The sequence below is a fragment of the Pan paniscus genome, chromosome 11, assembly GCF_029289425.2.
Source record: "Pan paniscus chromosome 11, NHGRI_mPanPan1-v2.0_pri, whole genome shotgun sequence".
Taxonomy (NCBI): Eukaryota; Metazoa; Chordata; class Mammalia; order Primates; family Hominidae; genus Pan; species Pan paniscus.
This window is the reverse complement of record NC_073260.2, coordinates 73,945,535-73,963,494: the sequence shown is the minus strand read 5'-3', so window position 1 is coordinate 73,963,494 and position 17,960 is coordinate 73,945,535. Positions and strand designations below refer to the sequence as shown.

General features: G+C 40.0%; 1 protein-coding gene across 1 annotated transcript in view; it reads left to right on the top strand.

The window, feature by feature from the left end:
* Nucleotides 1-17,960, top strand: part of TRPM6 (transient receptor potential cation channel subfamily M member 6) — a 166,895-nt gene that overhangs the window by 91,187 nt on the left and 57,748 nt on the right. Inside the window, exons 18-23 of the mRNA XM_024930189.3 lie at nt 1,265-1,417; nt 5,398-5,544; nt 9,417-9,545; nt 12,037-12,288; nt 15,310-15,484; nt 15,687-15,801. Of these exons, the coding sequence (XP_024785957.2) occupies nt 1,265-1,417; nt 5,398-5,544; nt 9,417-9,545; nt 12,037-12,288; nt 15,310-15,484; nt 15,687-15,801 (971 nt within the window). The remainder of the gene's footprint in view (nt 1-1,264; nt 1,418-5,397; nt 5,545-9,416; nt 9,546-12,036; nt 12,289-15,309; nt 15,485-15,686; nt 15,802-17,960) is intronic.

Sequence of the window (17,960 nt, the reverse complement as noted above, 5' to 3'; positions counted from 1 at the left end):
TTTTAGCTTGAAAGAAGTAGTGTTCATCAAGTTGATATCAGAGCATTTAGTAAATCTTTTAAACTCTTTACCTTGGAAGGCCATACAAGTTGAACTTAAAATTTTTTTTTGAAAAGACTGTTAGTAATTAATGAATAATAGCAATATAATGAAAAAAACTTGTGGATGTCTGGATCTATACCCTCCTTGGGTTTTACTAGTAGAGAAAAGATACGTGTGGGATGGGAGATGGATCTAACAGAAGGTGACGGTATACTTTTAGATTCTTGATTTTATAATATCAACTAATTTTAATGTGTTTTATGTGGTCATAGCTACTTAATGGCTTTAAAATATTATTAAAGCAGTGTGCTCATTGAAAAATAATACCTGTCACTGCCCTGTCCTGCTACTCCTAGAGATAAATAATTACAGTGTAGTATACATATTTTTAAACTTTTAAATGCATATTTATATGCATATAAATAGCTAAGATTTTTAATTTTATTTTTTAATGAAAATGGGATCACTCTATGTTCTTCTATACAGTTGGCTCTTCATATCCATGGGTTCCACATCTGCAGATTTAATCAACTTCAGATAAAAAATATTTGGAAAAACACCCCCAAATAAATAACAATACAATAAAAGTTATACAAATGAAAAATCAATACAGTACAACTATTTATATAGCATTTACATTGTATTAGGTATTATAAGTAATTTAGAGATGCTTTAAAGTATAGGGTAGGATGTGCATAGGTTATATGGAAATACAACACCATTTTATGTCAGGGACTTGAACAGCCTCAGATTTTGGTATCCTTGGGGTTGGGGGTCAGGGGTGTCCTGGCTCCAATCCCCTTTGGACACCAAGAGGTAACTGTAATTTAATCTTTTCACTTAACAATATAGCGTGGCTACGTTTTCATTATATTCAACATTGCCTTGGTCTTTTTAATGGTTGCACAGTATTCCACTATTAGGTTATTCTAGACCAGCTGTCCCTCTCTAGATAGACATTTAGGTTGACACCAGTGTTTTGCTTTTCCAAATAGTCCTGCAATGAAGATTCTTATCTGCAAATGCTTGTACTCATGAGTATTTCTGAGAGAAACACTAGAACTGAAGTTGCTGAGTCAAAAAATTATTTATAGAAACGCGATGAAAATTGACTGGGATGGGTCTGGCATTTTATATACACTGAAATTCTTAATTTTGTTATTTGTCTAGTATGTGCTTTTGTAGTCCCTACTACTTTGTTTTGCTTTTTTTTCTTTTACAGATTATTATAAGCATTATTTTACCACCCACCATTTTGACACTGGAATTTAAAAGCAAAGCTGAGATGTCACATGTTCCCCAGTCCCAGGACTTCCAATTTATGTGGTATTACAGTGACCAGAACGCCAGCAGTTCCAAAGAAAGTGCTTCTGTGGTTAGTGCAAAATCATAATGAACTGAATTTTCATTGTATTGACTGCACGCAAATATACACATCCTTAAAGTTTACTTATATAGCCATCTATTAAACAAAAGTTATGTTGCCTGTATTTCAGGCCTGTGATGACATATGGTCCTGGGGTTATACATTATTTTAAAATGCCTCTGACCAATCAAGCATTTAGTTCTCTTAATCTTAATCATATTATGCTATGGTCAGGTATACTATGTACAATAGACCTAATTAAGCCCTGTACACAATTAAGCAAAATATTCTATTTCTACTTCAAAGCCAAAATCAAAGACGTGGTTTGGACATAGCCATATACCAATTTATTAATTCAATGACTCATTTGTGGCCACTTTACATGTGCTAGAGGTTCTGTGGACACTGAATTAATTAAGGCAGATGCAGCCTTTTCAACTGTGGGGCTTATAATCAGACAGAATATCCACAATATCTCACCATTGTTCAATTAAAACAGGTATTGAAAAAGTGTTTCAAGTCTGTTCACTATAAATGGCTTACAATCATAACAACAATCTTTCTTTTGCCTTTGAATTTAACTTAAGCAGTAATTATTAATAAGCTGCTATGTTTTTAGAATTTTCTAGGCATGGTGTAAGGGGTGGAGGCAGCACTTTTGATGGGGTAGATAAGATTTCATAACACTGATTAAGTAATGCAATTTATTAGTTGAGGAACATAATTTGCATTATGTATTGTGGCAGGAAACTGAAGGCAGGTGATACTTAGATGCTCTTTAGAGTGTCACTGTGTTGTCTTCTTGTGGTAATAGTGGGTAATAATGAATATAAAGAAGGCACTTCTGGTAATTAGAGAAGGAAAGCCATTATTCTGGAGCTGAAGCTGTGTAGCATCAAATGCTGCATTTACTCACTGAGGTTTTATAAAACTCCTTACTGAAATTTCTACAGGCAGAATAACTTTGCCATGTGAAATTTAGATCTTTTTAGCTGATAACCTCTTGAAAACATGACCTGTGATGACTTGAGTTTTCTTAGGACTAAATTACAGTAAGATGGCAGAATGGGTTAACCAACAGCAGAAGAAGACTCTTCCCATTAGGAGTCAGTAGGTAAGGATTAGGGGTTAGTGACAGTTTTATGATTGGGTTGGTGTTTGAGCTTGACTTGACGATGTGGTGAGGGAAAAGAGCATATCAGTGAGAAGGAGACTATCAACAGGGTCATGGAGTTGGGAAGTGGCAAGGTATATGTAAAGCATCGCAAGTGGTATGGTTCGGCTGGAATCTAGGTTATGAGGTTATGTGACAAGCTGGGAGTACTTGTAGGAATGGCTGGAAAGGAGATTGAGGCTAGATCATGTAGAATCTTGTATATCCTGTGAAGGAGTATGATTTTTATTCTGTAGGTTACGGACAGCCAGTGAATGTGTATGCCAGAGTAGTGAGATGATCTGACTATTAGAGAAATTATTCTGCCTCCAGGGCATAGGATGGTTTAGCAAGAAGACTGGCTGGAAGCAGGGTAGGCCAGGGTAGCCATCCAGGTGAGAAACAATAAGTCCTTTAACGAGAGTCAGTAGCAATGGACATGGAGAGGAAGAGGGTCTTTTAAACAAGGCCGTGTTGAAGGGACACAAGGATAACTGGAGAAGGAGTGGGTTCGGAAGGGGAAAGATGAGCTTGGTCTTACACAGGTCAATAAATCACAGTGAAATAATACTAAGAAAGTTGTATAACAAAATCTATTCTATCAGAGCATAATTAAGTGGGAAAGATGACTGCAAAACAGATATGGGGGGAAGACTTATTGTTGTAGTCATAATTTTAATCTGTGTATCAGATTACAATTAGAAAAAAAGTGTGGGGTGGTCAGGGGGTGTGGGGGGTGAGGGAGCTATATATGTAATAAAAGTTATTCAAGTCATATGTTTTTGTCTTTACCTTCTTCTCAGTAAAAAAAAAAATCTGAATTTACGTTCTCAGGTTGTCTTCATCATAGCAATTGGTGTCTTTGAATTCAACTCAGAGACAGGCCCGATCAGCACTTTATAATCCACTCCAAACTGTCAAGAGCAATTAAGAGCTAATGAAACACTCCTAGAAAAATAATAAGAGAAGTTATTTAATAATAAAGTCATTACTTAAATTGCTTTCTGGGGTCTTTCTGATGTGGTGTTGATGTCATTAAAAGCTCATAAATGATGACTTTTCTAATTGGTTTTATACCATTTTAATTCTAGGCTGGTTCAAACCTGCTAGGAACTGGGCCAATTCCTACATTTCTAAGTCAATCCTAACCTCACTGCCCAAAGTGAAATAAATGACTGAATAATTAATTAGGCACGGACGATAACCCATCTAGATGCCCGAGGCCTTAAAAGTCACATTTTTCTGCAATTATATGGACAACTCAAGCAAAATTTGATTCATTCCTTGGCTTAAAAAATTTTGCTAATCTTGCAGGTCTGACATTAAAGAGATAACTTTTGTGGCTACGTTGCAAGAATGGACTAGTTTGAGAGGCAGCAGAGAACATTCTTTTCTTTTAATATTACTTTAAAAAATTAAAAATTACATGTGTTTCCTATTAAAAAACTAAAACCACCTAGAAATCTACACAGTAGAGTGATATCACTTTTGCTTTCCTTTTGCTACCCTTACATTGCTGCTGCTTAAAGGTAGCCAGGCTATAAATGCTTCTTTTCTTGTCTTGTCTTGTCTTTTCTTTTCCTTTTTCTCTTTTCTTTTCTCTTCCTTTCCTTCCTCTTTTCAAAGCTCATGCTGCGTGGGTGTTTGTATAGTCACATTCAGGCAACTCCTGCTCTGCCTTACATATACTCATTGCTAATTCTCTACATGAGTTAATTCCCTTGGACTGACACATACCTTTTTGGTAGTTGATGAAAAATCTGATTCTTTCCCCAGAAAAATGCATGTACAACACAAATACTTGCACATGGTTGCAGGGTGTTCAAGGAACTCTGGAAGCTCAGAGAGCACATGAACTGCAGGCAAACAGACCCTCTGCTATAAATCAGTGGGGATGCTATCGAAGGTCAGAATCCTAAAACTAATGCAGTGCCTGAATTTCCTATGACAAGGAATGGCCATGCATCATCAATGTATGCTCAATTTCTTCTGTGTTAAGGAAATAATTGTATTGTTCATTACTTATTTCACAGGGATTTTAGGAGTATCCTTAGGTTCCAAAATTTAAAAACATACAAAAATTAGCCAGGTGTGGTGGCGGGTGACTGTAAGCCCAGCTACTTGGGAGGCTGAGGTATGAGAATCTCTTGAACCTGGGAGGCGGAGTTTGGTTGCAGGGAGCCGAGACCACGCCATTGCACCCCAGCCTGGGCGACAAGAGCAAGACTTCATCTCAAAAAAAAGGATATTGGGAACAGGGACCAATTTTTAAATCCTTGGAACTATTCTTACTTTGGGTTTGATTACTACAGAGTCAGCTTGCATTTCAGAAATACCTCATGTGTTTTAACTGGTCAATAATTTATACAGTACATGCAGTTTTCTCTCCCTTCAAAGGTAAGATTATAATTTGGCATGTGGGTGCCCAATTATTATTATTATTATTTTTTGAGACAGAGTCTCACTCTGTCACCCAGGCTGGAGTGCGGTGGCATGATATCGGCTCACTGTAACCTCTGCCTCCCGGGTTCAAGCGATTCTTTTGCCTCAGCCTCCCAAGTAGTTGGGATTGCAGATATGTGCCACCACACTCTACTTATTTTTATATTTTTAGTAGAGGCAGGGTTTCTCCATGCTGGCCAGGCTAGTCTCGAACTCCTGACCTCAGATGATCTGCCCACCTTGGCCTCCCAAAGTGCTGGGATTACAGGTGTGAGCCACCGCCCCCAGCCAACTAATTTCTAATATATTATTTATGATATTTTTTGGATGTTCATGCTTGTCACTATTTTAGTTAAGCTGCTGACAAGAAAATGATTATTTGTTTATTTTATAGAAAGAGTATGATTTGGAAAGGGGCCATGATGAGAAACTGGATGAAAATCAGCATTTTGGTTTGGAAAGTGGGCACCAACACCTTCCGTGGACCAGGAAAGTCTATGAGTTCTACAGTGCTCCAATTGTCAAGTTTTGGTTTTATACGGTTGGTCTCATTGCAACAATATATGTCGGATTAATGATGATTGATAGCTAGTGATGATGTTGATAATATGCCTGATTTGCCACTTTGCAATAAAAATGTAGAAACCTAGTTAAAAAAAAGTGAGGGCATGACAAAGTAGGTAACAAAGAGGACTGGAGGAAGGCAGGGAGAAGTTAGGGTGGAGCTCACCTACCTTTTGGAGTTTGAGAACAAGCATTTTCTTCTCTCTTTGAGTGCTAAGAGTTAGCACTGTTATTGTGGGAAGATCTAGCTGGCTTTGCCCTATTGCTTAGCTTTGCTCCTGTCTCTAAAAACTCCTGAGCTAGAAATTTCCACGGAAAGAAACACTGGAATACTCTTTTCTTAACAGTGTGACTGTGGTTAAAACTCTCTCGGCACTCCTATCAGAGTCCCTCAAATATGTTGTTGCACATTCCACAAAAGTGGTAAAACCTCACCATTTGAAGGGAGACAGCATTCAAAGATTTGTGGAGCAACCAAATTAATAGCAGTGTTTGTAGAATTAAGCAATAGGTGGGTGGATTCTTCTTAGAAAATCAGCAATTGAGGCCAGGCGTGGTGGCTCACGCCTGTAATTCCAGCACTTTGGGAGGCTGAGGCGGGCGGATCACAAGGTCAGGAGATCGAGACCATCCTGGCTAACATGGTGAAACCCCGTCTCTACTAAAAATACAAAAAAAGTAGCTGGGCGTGATGGCGGGCGCCTGTAGTCCCAGCTACTCAGGAGGCTGAGGCAGGAGAATGGCGAGAACCCCAGGGGGCGGAGCCTGCAGTGAGCCGAGATCGCACCGCTACACTCCAGCCTGGGCAACAGAGCGAGACCCCATCTCAAAAAAAATAAAATCAGCAATTGAATCAGCTTTTTGTTTGTAGGAATGTGTTATATAGGTAGAAAATGATGCAAGTGTTTGTTTTTTTTTTTGCCTTCAGTAGTATATGTTTATAAATATAGAGAGAAAATGAAAAATGTTAGAAGCTGAACTGTGTGAACAAATACTAAATCTATTATGGATAGTAGAGCTACAGAGAAAGCATGAGCTGTGCTTTAGATGTGTTTGGTGCTTTTCACATTTATTTCATAGAATTTTCTTTTCTTTTTTTTTTAAATATTTTTTTCCGTAACACAGCCCTCAGGAGATCTGAGAACATGTGCTCCCATAGCATTTATTTTTCTAATGCTTATCTATACTTAAATAGCTCATGGCCAAGAGTTTGTATATCTAAAACATTTGAAGTGTGACTATAAAAGGATATTTATCTAAATGTGTTGTATTTCCAAATATTTACCTGGCCAACCACACACTTATTTCCTATACTTATTGAATAAGTACGTAGCTGTGTATGATTTTTATCTGTTTCCAAAAATCACATCTGCTTTCAAACAATGAGGTTTTGCTATTTTTGTAATGCGCAACAACATATACGAAAGACTCTGACAGGAGTGCTGGGAGAGTTTTAACCATAGTCATACCATTGGGAAAAGCGTATTTAGGCATTTCTTCCCTTGGAAATTTCTAGCTCAGGAGCTTTAAGAAACAGGAACAAAGCTAAGCAATAGCACAAAACCAGCCAGATCTGCCCACCATGGTGTTTTTAATAATTGGAAAGAAACAAAAAGAGTCAGAAGCAATACTGCCAATGTCCAGAGTGTTTAGTGCTTAATTTTACCTAGGTGTGAGTACTTTGGTTGCCTGTAGCCTTTATGTGATGCCACTTTGGACTAAAGAGTAAGTGGACTTAACATAGCCTTTAGGAATCCAACCTGTTCTCAAGTAGAGGAATTGTGCTGCTTTCTCAGTCTGAATATCTACTTATCGAATATGTTTGTAGTCTTTTGCTTATAAATCTTCCAGATTCGTATAGTTGTACACTATATAGAAAGAAAGTTATGGCTGAGGGTAACCTAAGATTCAGGTCATTCAATTCGATTTTACTGAGACCTAACTGCTGTCTTTAAGACATAGTATACTAGGCAGCAGAGGGGCGGTGAGAAGAAGACGTTGCCAAACATCAATACTGACCTCAAACAGCTTACAGTTATGTAGGGGAGACCATTAATGTACGTAAATGAGTCCAGTATAAGGAATCAGTATAAGGAGATAACAAAATACAAATAATAAAATATATACAGACAAATGGGCTAAGGTCTGAACCTCAGAGTAAAAGTTAAGGAGTAAATTGTCTAACTATGCTGAAACCAATGACAAAAAACTTTTAAGTTGCTTGAAAGAACAAATTAACTTAAAGTGTGTCCCTAAGGAGTCATCAAAAAAACTCAGACTTTGAGATATAGACCAAGAGAAGTATAGAATTATTGAAATTTACCTTTACTTTCTTATATGCTTCTCTTCTACACTTCCTTAAATCATAGGCACTAATATCCATTATGACTGCCTAAAAGACCACCTATTGCCAATAATACCATTCTTACATAGTTAGAAATGGTTTAAGCTATTCTCTATGTTATCTGTGCAGAACTAAAGTTAGAAGCAGACTTATCCATTTAGGTAGATAAAAATGTATGAGAAATAGGAATCAAGGTTAAAATAATATGACTTGTGGGAATGAACACACACACACACACACACACACATTTTTCTCTCAACTGATTTTCTTTTTTTCTTTTTTTTTTTGAGATGGAGTCTTGCTCTGTCACCCAGGCTGGAGTGCAATAGTGCGATCTCAGCTCACTGCAACCTCGGCCTTCTGGGTTCAAGAGATGCTCTTGCCTCAGCCTCCTGAGTAACTGGGATTACAGGTGCACACCACCATGCCCAGCTAATTTTTTGTATTTTTAGTAGAGACGGGGTTTCACCATGTTGGCCAGGCTGGTCTCGAACTCCTAACCTCAGGTGATCCACCCGCCTTGGCCTCCCAAAGGGCTGGGATTATAGGCATGAGCCACCGCATCCAGCCGATACAAGGTTTTTAAATGCAAGTATTGATCAGTGAGCACTGGGTGTTGTCTCTGAGGCTATTTAGAGGACTGCAGTCTCATACATTGTTGATAATAGTGTAATTTGGTAAAGCCCTTCTGTCAGAAAATTTAGTAATATTTGTCACAGTTTTCAATGTGCATGGACAGATATTCTGCTTCTGGGACTATATCTTAAGAAGATAAGAATATTAGGTAAGATTACAAAGCTATTAATCACTATGTACCTATATGTGTGATCACTATGTCTTAATTCTTTCAAGACTTTGGAAATCTAGGCATACATATATATACACAGTAATTAGACAAACATTTATTGAATGTCTATCATGTGTCAAGCAGAGTGCTGAGTGCTGAGTGCTGAAGATATAAATATTGACAAACGGTCCTTAATTAAAAGGGCTCACAGTTGGACACAACTTTTCTATTAAACAGAGTATTTTAATCAACATAAAATAGAACTCCCAGCAGTGGTAAATGCCACAGTTCATTGTATTTGAAAATAAGCATCTATTGCCACTGCGGATCTGGCATGCTTCACACGTTTTCTTTCTGTGTTTAAGATGGAGGGGAAGACCTGTGATTCCTCCTGGGCTTGCTGTTAGCTTGCCAGTGCCCTTGTTGGATGTGCAGGGTCCTGGAAATGCCAGTCACGAGCCAGCAGAAAGACACAATGTGTCCTTCCATGCATCTGAGAACAGTGATTTCATTCCTGCCTCTAAATCCTAGACTAGAACACCATGGATTGTTGTGCTTTCCTTGATAGTAGGTCATCAATAACCCGAAGGTGGTCCTAGTTCTGTGTTCGTGTTATCATGTTGAAGTTCATGCCTGGGTTTCTGCTCCATCTGCGTCTCCTTGGCATGCTCCATGCTTGCTCTCACTCACATCTGGGGAATGTGTGTCCCCCTCACAGATGGCGTATTTGGCATTCCTCATGCTGTTCACTTACACCGTGTTGGTGGAGATGCAGCCCCAGCCCAGCGTGCAGGAGTGGCTTGTTAGCATTTACATCTTCACCAATGCTATTGAGGTGGTCAGGGAGGTGAGTTATGACATCTACCTTTATCTTCTGCATATGTCCTCAGCTTCTGTAGGTGTCCACTGAAAGACTCCTTGGCTCTGGTGATGAAAATGGACATGTCAAGGGTGGGGGAAGACAGGACACACTGACCTTGACTTACATGCTGCATAAAGGTTATTTGGGGGAGAATCCTTGATTCCAGCCCTTTATCCTTGTCAGCTGCTTTCTGCTGGTTGGTGCACTTTGGAAGCAGTTATCTTTGAAGTGGATATCTTGGTGTGTTTACCAATCCTAAAGGATAGATGATGCCATAGAATTGTATTAAACCCTCCAACTATTTGATTTCCCCAAGTTTTTTTGTTTGTTTGTTTTTGTTTGGTGGGGTTGATTTTTGTTGCCTAGCATTATTTTCATATTATCAATTTCATCTAATGAGTGGCATAAATGGCTGAAGTTGTGCAATATGTAAGGAATATGTTTATAGTTTTTGAAAGCTCCTACCAAACACTTTGAAAATTGAAGCTGGAAATCTCTCTGAGGCAAATAGTCCAAGAAGCAAAAAACCAAAACTTTTAAAAATTTCTAGTTCGTAATGAGTTACTTTAAAAAAAAAAAAAGGAGGGGGCCAGGCGTGGTGGCTTATGTTTGTAATCCCAGCACTTTGGGAGGCCGAGGCAGGCAGATCATGAGGTCAGGAGATCGAGACCATCTTGGCTAACATGGTGAAACCCCGTCTCTACTAAAAATACAAAAAATTAGCCGGGCATGGTGGCATGCACCTGTAATCCCAGCTACTTGGGAGGCTAAGGCAGAAGAATTGCTTGAATCCAGGAGGTGGAGGTTGCAGTGAGCCAAGATCGCACCACTGCACTCCAGCCTGTGTGACAGAGCGAGACTCCGTCTCAAACAAAAACAAAAACAAAAACAAAAATTAGCATTCCTATCAGTTATAACTGTAATCATAAATATTTGTGACTCAGACTGTTTTAGATGTCAATGTATGCCTCTGTGTCTGTGTATTTACCTATATTTATTTTGTCTTAGAGGTAATATAACCAACATTATATACTTCTTTGTAATTATACCTATGTTGCCTGCTAATTCCTATGTGGAGTTTATAGATTATAGAAAATCAGGAGAGAAACAGATAGTTATCTGAATTGTACCCTTTTTTTTAATGCTTCAGGGAAAATCGATGTACTATTTTACATTTCTGTTTGTCTGACACGGTGTTTCAGGGGTATTTTCTTATCTTAGTGAGTTCCAATATCACATTCTTTTTTTTTCTTTTTTTTTTTCTTTTGAGATAGAGTCTTGCTCTGTCACCCAGGCTGGAGTGCAGTGGTGAGATCTCGGCTCACTGCAACCTCTGCCTCCCAGGTTCAAGCAGTTCTCCTGCCTTAGCCTCCGGAGTAGCTGGGATTACAGGTGCCTGCCACCACACCCAGCTAATTTTTGTATTTTTAGCAGAGACAGGGTTTCACCATGTTGGCCAGGCTGGTCTTGAACTCCTGACCTCAAGTGATCCACCTGCCTCGGCCTCCCAAAGTGTCGGGATTACAGGCGTGAGCCACTGCACCCAGCCTAATTTTTGTATTTTTAGTAGAGACGGGGTTTCATCATGTTGGCCAGGCTGGTCTCGAACTCCTGACCTCAAGTGATCCACCTGCCTCGGCCTCCCAAAGTGTTGGGATTACAGGCGTGAGCCACTGCACCTGGCCCAATATCATATTCTTAGTAGTTTGTCAACAACTCACTAAATAGCAGTAGTCGGACTGGATTACAGGATTCCTTGCTCCATCCAGTGTTCTTTGCACCCTGCTGTGCCTCCTGAAATGAAATCGTAGCTATACAGATCCACAGCAGTATTGAGTTTTATTTATTTATTTATTTATTTTGAGACAGAGCCTCGCTCTGTCACCCAGGCTGGAGTGCGGTGGTGCGATTTCAGCTCACTGCAAGCTCCACCTCCCGGGTTCATGCCATTCTCCTGCCTCAGACTCCCGAGTAGCTGGGACTACAGGCACCCGCAACCACGCCCGGCTAATTTTTTGTATTTTTAGTAGAGATGGGGTTTCACCGTTTTAGCCAGGATGATCTTGATCTCCTGACCTCCGTGATCCACCCGCCTCGGCCTCCCAAAGTGCTGGGATTACAGGCATGAGCCACCGCGCCCAGCCTGCAGTATTGAGTTTTAAAATGTCTTGGTGTTTTCTCATGCTATTTCAGGATTATTGAAAGCTAGAAAAAGTGCTTTCTATTTTTTTGACTTCTAGTTGGAGTTTCAAGTGACAATCTGGCATTATCAAATGACTTAAATTATATCTGTATAGCATTGTTTAAATAATTCATTACTGATGATAACTTAAGTCTCTGAAATCCGCAAGTGATTTAAGGTTTGGCAGGTTTTAGATTACTCTTTCAGTGAATGGTTTGTGTATTTAAGAAGATCATATTGATGGGATTCTTTGGTTGTACCTCCTTTTTAAAGTTTCCTTCTTCCTTCTTTTAGATCTGTATTTCAGAACCTGGGAAGTTTACTCAAAAGGTGAAGGTATGGATTAGTGAGTACTGGAACTTAACAGAAACTGTGGCCATTGGCCTGTTTTCAGTTGGCTTCGTCCTTCGATGGGGTGACCCTCCTTTTCACACAGCGGGAAGACTGATCTACTGCATAGACATCATATTCTGGTTCTCACGGCTCCTGGACTTCTTTGCTGTGAATCAACATGCAGGTCCATATGTGACCATGATTGCAAAAATGGTGAGTACAGTCTAGTTTTATATCCTGGTATTCTTTTTTAAAATTATTTTTAGCCAGGTGTGGTGGCTCACACCTGTAATCCCAGCACTTTGGGAGGCCAAGGCGGGCGGATCACAAGGTCAGGAGATCAAGACCATCCTGGCTAACAGGGTGAAACCCCGTCTCTACTAAAAATACAAAAAATTAGCCGGGCATGGTGGTGGGCACCTGTAGTCCCAGCTACTCAGGAGGCTGAGGTGGGAGAATAGCGCGAACCCGGGAGGTGGAGCTTGCAGTGAGCCGAGATTGCGCCACTGCACTCCAGCCTGAGCGACAGAGCGAGACTCCATCTCAAAAAAAAAAAAAAGTTTTTAAAAGAATTCTTGTGGGTACATAAGTAAGTGTATGTATTTACGGGGTATATGGAATATTTTGATATAGGCATACAATGCATAATAATCACATCAGGGTAAATGGGGTATTCATCACCTCGAGCATTAATCCTTTGTGTTACAAACAACTCACTTATACTCTTTTAGTTATTTTTAAATGTACAATTAATTATTATTAACTATAGTCACCCTGTTGTTCTAGTGTTCTTTGTAAAGATGCTATGTTGTGCAGGCTAGATTTGACTGTTGGGCTCAAGGGATCCTCCCATCTCAGTGTCCTGAGTAGCTGGGACTATAGGCATGCACCATCACGCCTGGCTTCTTTTTAATGGTTCTTCATCGTTTATATCCGATAGTTTAACTTTCGAAATTATTATTATTATCATCATCATTATGTGAGACAGGGTCTCGCTCTGTCACCTAGGCTGGAGTGCAGTGGTGCGATCACGGCTCACTGCACCCTCACCCTCCCAGGCTCAAGAAATCCTCAACCACCTGAGTAACTGGGACCACAGGCACACACCATCATGCCAAGCTAATTATTTTTTATTATTTATATAGACAGGGTCCCACTATGTTGCCCAGGCTGGTCTCAAACTCCTGAGCTCAAATGATCCTCCTGCCTCAGCCTCCCAAAATGCTGGGATTACAGGCATGAGCCATTGTGCCTCACTATCTTGGAATTATTTATAGAAGCACAGCGAGCAAGATCATGTCACCACTGCCTTCCATATAACCACAAACTAGTATTAGCAAATGACCTTGGATAGTATATTGCATAGTTAGTTGGTTGGGACACTCAGCTTACCCTTTTGATTAGGACCAGATGGTATGGGATTGAGTCAAATCTGTCTCTGAGCACAGTAATTCCCAAGGACGAGATTCATGTGAGGCTACCACCAATGGTATTTTCTGCTAAAATATCCGTTTATTCTTGTATCACTCACTGACTCTCCCCTACCATCACACTCTTAAATCGTGCTTACTATAGGCCACACACTGGTCTAGGTAATTAGTATGTATTAACTCATTTAATCTTAGTAACAACTTTAGGAGATAGGTAGTGTTATTATACACATTTACATACAAGGAAATGGAGGTTAAGCAAATTCCTCAAAGGAATATATGGGGAGCCAGGATTCAAAATTGGGCCACCTAGCTCCAGTCTGTCACCTGAGCTTGCCGTACAGTTGTGTCAGCTTTTTCTTTTTTTCTTTTTCTTTCTTTCTTTTTTTTTTCTGAGATGGAATCTTGCTCTGTTGTCCAGGCTGGAGTGCAGTGGCGCAATCTCTGCTCACTGCAACCTCCACTTCCTGTGTTCAAGCGATTCTCCTGCCTCAGCTTCCTGAGTAGCCTATAATAGGGACTACAGGCGCTTGCCACCACGCCCGGCTAATTTTTTATTTTTTAGTAGAGACGGGGTTTCACCATGTTGGCCAAGCTAGTCTCAAACTCTTGACCTCAAGTGATCCGCTCGCCTCGGCCTCCCAAAGTGCTGGGATTACAGGCGTGAGCTACTGAGCCCGGCCGGCTTTTTCCATCTGGCTGTTCACAAGGACCTAAGACCTACGCTTTAATAAGTACAGTGTCTCAAGATCATCTTTGGCTTTTCCTTCTAGGATACTTACTGGCAGGGAAGGGGCAAGTTCTGGAGATTGAAGGGTAGTGCTGAGACAAACAAACAAAGAGGACAGAAAACAGACAACCTCCAGGACTCCAAAGATTTTTCCTATTTGACATTTTTCTCTTAGACCAGAAATGTTTTCTCTTGTCTTGGTGACATTAGTCTTTATGAGATAGGCTATGCCGAGATAACCAATATATTTCAATGACTTAGCACAAGGGTATTTCTCCCTAATGCAAGGTTTGGTGAGTGCTCATGGGGGCTGTCCTCTATGCAGTGACTCAGGAATCTGGGATCCCTTTGTCTTGTGACATAGCTATGTGAACATTTAGCTCCTAAGGTCTATGGTAGGGAGTGAGAGGGATGGAGAAAGTCTAATGGCTTTTAACTGCTCTGGACAAGAAGTGCCCAAGTCACCATCAAACCACAGCCCACTGGCTTGAATAGGTTTCACAGCCCCAGCCTAATGGAAGGAAAGCTAAGAGATGTAGAGTAGCTCTTGAAATAATGATGGGAATTGTGGTGAGTGCTCTGTCTGTTACAGTAAACTAATGGACTGAGTTGATGTACATTTAGTAGATGGAATTAAACTGGCTTGATCAGTTTCTTAGACTCTAATCAATTCCTGAAGACAATTCTGGGAATAAGGAGCCATTGGACTAATTCAACAATACCCTATTATTTTTATTTTTATTTTCCTAACCTATGGTCCAACTGGGGGCAAACTTAGATATTAGCTAATCAAAAAGTGTTCACAATTCATTACTGCTTAAACAAAGAAGCACAGATTCTCTCCTCTCAGCACATTTATATTATTCCATAGACCAAGTTGACTTGAAATGCATACTGTGTGAGAAAACAAGAGTTTAGCCAAAGAAAGTCTAGCTGTTCCTGCACAAGGGTGTTTTAGTCAATGACTAGACAATCTTATTATTTGCAGGTATAGTTATGATGGCTGCTGGTGTTTGGTTTCTTTTGAACTTCAAATCTGTGGTAAAATTCTGGTTGTACTATGCTCTTTTGCAGACAGCAAACATGTTCTATATTGTGATCATCATGGCCATAGTCCTGCTGAGCTTTGGAGTGGCACGCAAGGCCATCCTTTCGCCAAAGGAGCCACCATCTTGGAGTCTAGCTCGAGATATTGTATTTGAGCCATACTGGATGATATACGGAGAAGTCTATGCTGGAGAAATAGATGGTGTGTATGGGATTTTACCGTCATGCAGAAATTGTGCCTTCATAGTTAACAAGAGTAAAATAAATCTGAAAAACAATCATCTAAATCTTAAAAATGTTTGAATTTATGGTATTCTGTGCAGTTAATGTGCTAAATGTGTGTCTAGAGTGGCAGGACTGTGATTCATCTTATCTTTCATTCTTTTAAAATTCTTTATTTGTAGTTTGTTCAAGCCAGCCATCCTGCCCTCCTGGTTCTTTTCTTACTCCATTCTTGCAAGCTGTCTACCTCTTCGTGCAATATATCATCATGGTGAACCTGTTGATTGCTTTCTTCAAGTAGGTTATTTCAATTAAATATGATTATTTAAATAACAAATGTGGGCAGATATGTTGAGTAGATTCACATGTACTTTGAGAATGTAACCTTTGATTTTTGTGTGTTCTATGTTTATTATTATTGTTTTGAAATATGCACATAAAACTACTGATAAGAAGGACGTGGAGCATGGGAAACGGTGAAATAATAAATGCAGTCATCCATCGTTATCTGTGGAGGACTTGTTCTAGGACCCCCTGCAGATACCAAACTCTATGGATGCTCCAGTCCCTTATAGAAAATGGTGTAGTATTTCATATAACCTAGGCACATCCTCCTGTATACTTTAAAGCATCTCTAAATTCTCTATAATACCTAATATAGTATTAATGTGATGTAAATGGTTGCTATACTGTATTGTTGAGGGAATAATGACAAAGATAAAATGTCTCTGCATGTTCAGCACAGACACAATCATCCTTTTCTTTTCCCCAAATATTTTCAATCTGTGGTTATTTGAATCCACAGATGTAGAACCTGCAGATATGGAGAACTGACTGTGGGGGGAAAGTACAATGTAACAACATCAAAATGCAAGGAGATCTTGAGTTGTGATTAGGCAGTAAGTTCCAATTATGAAAGGATAGCAAGTGATGGAATTGCAAGTTGGTTAAGGAGTTCTTGATATGCTTTCTTCACTTTCTCCCAGCTTCCCCTTTTCTCTGTTTTCTCTCTTTCTCTCTCTCTCTTTCTTCCTCTCCTTTCCTCTCCTCTCCTCTCCTTTCGTTTCCTTTTCTTTTCTTTTCCTTTCTTTCTTTTTCTTCTTCTTTTTTTTTTTTTTGAGATAGAGTCTTGCTCTGTTACCCAGGCTGGAGTGCAGTTGGTGTGACCCCAGCTCACTGCAACCTCTGCCTCCTGGGTTCAAGCAATTCTCCTGCCTCAGCCTCCCAAGTAGATGGGATTACAGGCACCTGCCACCATGCCTGGCTAATTTTTGTATTTTTAGTAGAGACGGGGTTTCACCATGTTGACCAGGCTGGTCTCAAATTCCTGACCTCAAGTGATCCACCTGCCTCTGCCTCCCTAAGTGCTGGGATTATAGGAGTGAGCCACTGCACCAGGCCCTCTGTTTTCTTCTCTGTCACTTCTCACTACTTCTCAGTCTTCTTTTCTGGATCATCTTCTCCCCAACCTTTTAACATTGGAATGTCCCTGAGCCTGGACCTGCCTCTTCCTTTATTTATGCTTTTTGTGATCTCTTTCAGTTTCCTGTATATCCTGAGCACACCCAATTTATATCCCCAGCCCAGTTCTCTTTCTTAAACTCCAGCCATGGAGATCCAACTGGCCCCTTCCTTCACCAGTTAGAAATTTAATAGATTTCTAAAATTTAAAATACCCAAACTCTTCATCTCCCCTCTTTCCCAACATACTTTTATTTATAATATTTAATGTAGTCTTTCCCAAATCTGTGAGGAAGAACACGAGTTTTTGTTGATGTTCCAGCTTTTCAGTTGTTTACACCAAAAACTAAGTAGTCCTTCTTACTTTTTCTCTGCTCTACACCATGATTCTGTACATGGAGTCATTCTTAATGTCTCTTGAACCTCTACCTCTAAACTCTCAGGAACTTCTGTTAACTCAACCTTCAAATAGATAACTGATTTAATGACCTCTCACTACCCCACTGTTACCACAGAGCCTCTAATTTATCTCTCTGCTTCTGTCTTTGACTCCCTATATTCTTTTCTCAACACAGTAGTCCAAATGACCCTTTAAAAGAAGACATCAGAGGATATTACTCTTCTGCTCCAAACTCTTCAGTGCCTCCCATTTTACTTCTGGGTAAAAGTTTAAGTCACTACAATGACTTATATGGCCCCATGTGAGTTGGCTTTTCTGTCACTTCGTTTTTTTTTTTTTTTGAGACGGAGTTTCACTTTTGTCACCCAGGCTAGAGTGCAATGGCACGATCTCAGCTCACTGCAACCTCTGCCTCCCAGGTTCAAGCAGGTGTCCTACCTCAGCCTCCCAAGTGGCTGGGATTGCAGGTGTGTGCCACGCACCTGGCTAATTTTTGTATTTCTAGTAGAGACAGGGTTTCACCCTGTTGGCCAGGCTGGTCTCAAATTCCTGCACCCACCTCGGCCTCCCAAAGTGCTGGGATTACAGGTGTGAG